Genomic DNA, 5,906 nt, shown 5'->3' with positions numbered 1-5,906 from the left:
ACCACAATTCAGCGACAGAAGGCTACACCTTTTACATACATACATACATATCAAAATTTGTCAGCTGAATTTGTAATCAATATTTGTAACATATATACATATGAATGTACAGAGTATTGGCTTCAAAAAATTATGAAATGATAATTAAACTGTTTGAAAGTTTTTATTTAAGTAATTGAACTATTAGAAAATTTTTATTTTAAGTAATTGAGTTATTAAAATTTTTTTTGTCAGTCCGATTAGCGAGCTCCAAACGATGATTTAATGATTAGTACGGTACATTAGTATCCATCAACAAGTAAGAACATACATCAGATCCGAATCGATCTGATGATCAATGTCAAATATTGGAAAAGAAAGCTATTGGGATTTAGATTTATATATTCGTGAAATTCATAACTGTTTTATGAAAAAAAATTAAACTATAGAAGAGAAGGAGAAAGAAAAGTTTTTCAGTTGGTGTAAGTGGTACAAACAGCCATACAAAAATGATTTTAACTGCTCAGTGACTTAAATAAAAATTTTCGAAAGATTCAATAATCATAGTGATTGGTATAGTTTTACCTTTGAAATTTTAATCAATCTTCAGCATTAGCTGAAAATCATAAATAAATAATAAACATATCATGGACATTCAAAACTAAAGTAAAGCTTCTTGATTCTTTGTCAAATGAATGCTACAACATATATACTGATTAAAATACATGTGCGCCTAAATCCAGGCCAGTCTTCAACAAAAGAGAAAAGGGGTAAAAAATGAAATAACTCTACAAGATGTTACTATGAATGTGTTAGCAAAGATTTATTAACCATAACCGCAACTGTGACCAAACCGGCAGGCATTCAAGCATTACAAGGAAGCACGGAAGCCGGTTCGGTGAAAAATAAAGCCTGGTAAATTCCCGAATCCATGAACAGGTTTGAATGGCCCCTACCAGGAGGCAGACCTAAAATGGCAGACAAACAAATCAATCATTCAAAGTAGCACCCCCACCATTTTTTATCCCCGGAACGAACTGCAGCCACCACCTCTGATTTCTAATCCAATTTAAGATAAACAAAAGGAAGAGGTTGTTTACATGGTCCTACAGGCTACAGATGCCTGCATTATGCATATAATATATCTCAATTGCCTTTCAACACATGACATGCGTAATCTTTTCCAGGCGAGTAGACAAAAGATTTCTCGAGTAACAAATCAATCACGAAGTTAACCTGGATATTCAGATAAGCTAACCTCAGTCACACACTCGTTCCAAGAAGGATTTTGTTGCAACCGTATAAAACCAGCCACTTGTTGGGACTAAATTCTACTGGTATTTTCACACGGGTACTGGTAAACCGTAATTGAGGAATGATCTGATTCTACCGTCTGATCCTGCTGTCACTATAACGAGACCCCAAACGTGAGAATCAAATGTACTCTGGCAGGAAGTTTTCAGAAACTTGTACTGGGATTTATGGATTGAAGACGGCATTGACAATGGACTGGATGGAGGAAGTGTTTCCTCCGGCCATGTTGCAGATCCCTTAGGTAAAGACTCTGAAGAATATTCATGGCCCATAGAGAAATAAGAAGGTAACGAAAATGGAAGGTCATGGGGTAAATCCTCCTGTGGTACTTCAAACTGCCTATTTTCTGTGTTCCCATATTTCAGGCCACACCAAGGGATCGCGATGGATGCATTAGCAGAGAAGTGTTCACAAGATCTTATATCTTTAGACTGAGAGATACTATTCTTATCCTGATGAACGCAATTCCATATATATACATTAGCATCATCACAAGCTGAAACAATGTGCTTCCCGTCTGCTGTTATTGACGTAAATGTTTGGTTCCCGTTGTTATGTGCACCTGGAAAAAAAAAAAAGAGACAGCTTAAGTTGGGGAAAAATACGAGTAAGGCATCAAATTGCACGGTCATGAGTTTAGAGAACAGTGGGAACATACCCTTGTATTTGCCAATCACGTTTGGTCCTTGAAGAATTCTGACTTGTGAATCCGCACAAGTTACCATTACTTTGCTCGGATCTTGAGACAAAAACTGAATGAATAATACATTATTGACAACTGCACATCTTGGTTTTTAAGATAAGCCTATGGTGATCAAAATTCAAAACCGAGGATGAGAAGAACTACCTGCAAGCCAGTTATCCTTCTGCAGGGCGACTTCTTTTTCCCATTTACGCGTATCTGAGCACCCAGTTGCAATTGATTGTCTGAAAAAGCAACATAAAATCGGTTTTCTTACGAATCAGTCAAACTGTAAAAGCTGCTTAATGAAAGAAACATATTTCTAAAGCCTATGCCTAGAAAAACTTTCAGATACTACTTCTAGATCACTTAAACTGAAGCAATTTATATCCCACCCCAGGTAGGCACAAACGAACAAACCCAAGAATAAGGATTTTGAGAAACAGACCAAAAATGCATATGCCTATAGATTGATGTATATGATTCATAAAACTGATGAATATAGGTCAATCCATGAACAAATATGAATCCCTATCAAAGGAAGAATACCTAACATATCGTAAAAGCGGCAACTGCCAGTCATTGAGCCAACAATTCCTCCCTGCATAAATAGAAAAAGAGATTGTTTATCTCGAAGTTCAAAGTGCTCAACTGTGTGATTCTAAACCACTAGATGAAAATCACGCAAACCTGTCCATCAGGGCGATAACACACTGCAGTAACTATATCTCTTACATCAATCCAGTCAACAACCTGGCAGCCAGAAATTGACCAAATGCGCACTTTTCCATCTATTGAACCACTAATGAAGAAATTGTCATCCACAGGGTTAAACTGAACACAGGTTACTGCATCATAATATAAGAGGAAATTCTTTATCAGAAATCAGAACAAGATCATGCACCAAAATACAACATAAGTTCAATGATAGAAGCGCACCGTAATTACTATGAGAAAATACTTTGAGGCAACCATCACATCCAACTTGCCACATACGAACGGTTTTATCAACCGAGGAAGATAACAGGAACTGAAACATGGAACACAAAACGGAGACATATAAGATGAAAATATATGTTTTCCCTTTCTAGAAACATGTACGTAAATTGGTTCCACTCACATTTTTGTTGGACCAGGAGAGGTCCAAGATCTCACCAGTGTGTCCATGGAACTCATGTAATGGTTTCTCGACTAGCCGGAAAACTTTGGAGGGGAAGATCACACACGCAGATTCAGATGTCTTCCTTGGGCTTCTTATATTGCCTTCTTTTACCTTATCTACAACGAGGGGTTTCACTTCAGAAAGATGATTCACCGTAAAGTATAAACAGGAAGGATCCATCTCTGGGATATCAAGGTCGATGCACATTTGATCCTCCACCACTTGCCATACTCGTACAACGCCATCTTCACCGGCACTAGCTAGGTACCGTCCATCAGGACTGAATTTCATCGTCAAAATTGAACCTTCATGAGCCTGGATAACTTGTCCCTTATAAAGTGCAGAAAGTTCCTTTGTTCTTTTCCTGCATTGATGAACCTTAACTCTCTGAACCTTATTCCCCCAAACTGAATTATCTCTATTACCACTCAATGAATCATCTTCAACCTGTTTATCCAGGAAACGTGTAATCAATTTATTTAACCACCGGTTCTTAGCTTTCTTTGGCATTCTCTCGGTTTTATTCTGCTTCTCCATTTCCCTCTCTGTAACTTGTTGCAATGAGGTCATTGACACACAAGGGATCTCAGAAGTGGAGCTGTTTTCGCCATTTACGAACTGATCCACCTTCGTTTCGCAACCTTCAATTCCCTCCCCATCTTGAAGCTTTTCATCAACACCACACTCTTCTCCCCAATCCTCATTTCCTTCCCTACATACAAACTTATCACGCGAACTCGACTCCTCAGACAAATCAAGATTATCATTAGACCAACAAGACATTGAAGACCGGCTCGAAGAGAACTCTTCGGAGCCTTGTGTTCTCAAAACAGCATCACTAGTTTCCATAACCCTGCTAAATTCTCCTTCCAAACTAGGTTCATCTACTGAATTCTTGAACGAAATTCGGTCTAAACTATCTCCCATCCAATCGAAAAACTTAATGCGGCGTTCGTTAACACTTCGAGGGCTACGAATCCATACATCGAAACTACTCTCAGACCAATTATCAAAACCAGAATTTGAATCAGAATGTAAACCAGACATTGTTCCAATGTGTTCATTAGCATCAAAAAATGAACATTCCTCGTCTTCCCTCAAACTATCCATATTATTCTGTTGAGTTCAACCCATGCAAACCCTCAGGTACTAATGAGAATATTTTCTTGTAAACCCTTAACCATTGTACGTCATTCTAAATTCCTACCAAACGAACAAACCCAGAAAATAGAAAATGAAAATAAAAGGCTGAAAATAAAGCTCGGAAAACAAGAAACACAAAACACAAAGAACAAGTTTAACAAAAACAAAGACTAAATTAAACAAACAAAACAATTAATAACAATTAACGAAACCCAAGAGATCCAACCTGGATCCCAATCCATACCCATTGCACCTGGTCTTTCCCATTGAATCAAAAAGTAACCCAAATTTTTAATATAGAAATAAGTTTTTATTGTAACAAAAATTAACTCAATTTCTTGCAAAAAAAAAACAAAAAATAAGGGGTCAAACAGTTTTTCTGAACTGAGAGATCGAAACCCAGTAACAGGAAATTGAAGATATCTAATAAACGGGTGAAGAAAAATATATATTAAGAAATTATAGTTACAAAGTGATTAATTAAGCAATGGGGAGATTTTAGTTTATAGAACTGGGTTACAATGGGGATTGGGTTCGTTTTCTATGAGATATTTTTGGAACTGAAGATGGCATAGATGGAAGCATCCATTAACAACAATTTTTGGAGCTTCTCGAACTCACTTTCTCTGGGGAAGCCAAGGGAAACACTAGGGGAAAAAAAAAAGGTATATGATATAAAAAATAAAATAATATATACTTTTTTAAAAAACTAAATAATAAAGTATGTGATTGAAATTAATTCATTAATTAAGCGATATCAATTCAATTTTGGAAAAAATCAAATTTTACATACTAAATCTTAATTTGAATGAGACATTTAAACTTATTATATTTTTAATTAAAATATGTCATAATTTTTATAATTTAAATTTTTTATTTTTTTTTAAATTTAAGTTTAACCGGATAACACTAAAATTAGTTTATTAAATTTAAGTTTATTATAATATTACTTTTTCAGTTATATAATTATTAAGTTATTTTTTTTCTAATTTTAAAATTTGCGACTGAATTTTAAAATTTGAGAAGTAAAAATGTAAATTTTAAAATTAAAATATAATGACTAAATTTTAATTTTATAAGTATTATATAAATTTATTACATATTTTAACCTATTTTTAAGTGGGAAATTCTCATTTAAATATTTTATGTAATGTTTAAAAAATATAAATTTTATATGTAATGTATTGCTTAAAATAGAAACGCATTTCAATTATTTTTAAATCAAATATATTTTCTTAAATCAATTATTTCAATAACTTTATATACGATTAATGGAGAACATGCAAAAGCATTTAAAAAGTTTGAAAAGAAATGAGATGTGGCTGAGTTGGACTACAAATTCGTGTTCATATTAATTTTTTAATGCAATATTCATAATTTTTATATTATAATAATCTTAACATTTAATCTTTCTGTCAATAACCTCTCGATTATTATTATTATTTTAAAAATTTCTATATTTTAAATTTGAGTATTATTAAAGAAATTTAAAAATATTTTCTTAATATTTGAGGTTATCAAAAATTAATTAAAATTATTTAAAAATAATCTATTTTACATAAACAATTTTAGAATTGAGATTGAGTTAAAATAATTTCGGCTAAAATCTATATGGTGGCCCAACAC

At 33.7% G+C, this 5,906-nt stretch overlaps 1 protein-coding gene across 1 annotated transcript; it reads right to left on the bottom strand.

The window, feature by feature from the left end:
* Window positions 1-558: 558 nt before the first annotated feature.
* Window positions 559-4,947, bottom strand: LOC108454476 (uncharacterized WD repeat-containing protein C18H10.05). The gene is made up of 7 exons (XM_017752949.2): window positions 3,096-4,947; window positions 2,915-3,005; window positions 2,666-2,823; window positions 2,525-2,576; window positions 2,141-2,220; window positions 1,952-2,045; window positions 559-1,855 (listed from the first exon to the last, which is right to left on the bottom strand). Exons 1-7 carry the CDS (start codon window positions 4,245-4,247, stop codon window positions 1,323-1,325), a joined length of 2,160 nt encoding a protein of 719 aa, XP_017608438.1. The 5' UTR covers window positions 4,248-4,947; the 3' UTR covers window positions 559-1,322.
* Between the last annotated feature and the right edge of the window lie 959 nt (window positions 4,948-5,906).

This window comes from Gossypium arboreum, chromosome 12 (genome assembly GCF_025698485.1).
Source record: "Gossypium arboreum isolate Shixiya-1 chromosome 12, ASM2569848v2, whole genome shotgun sequence".
NCBI lineage: Eukaryota > Viridiplantae > Streptophyta > Magnoliopsida > Malvales > Malvaceae > Gossypium > Gossypium arboreum.
The sequence above is the reverse complement of the archived record's forward strand: the minus strand, read 5'-3'. Positions and strand labels throughout refer to the sequence as shown.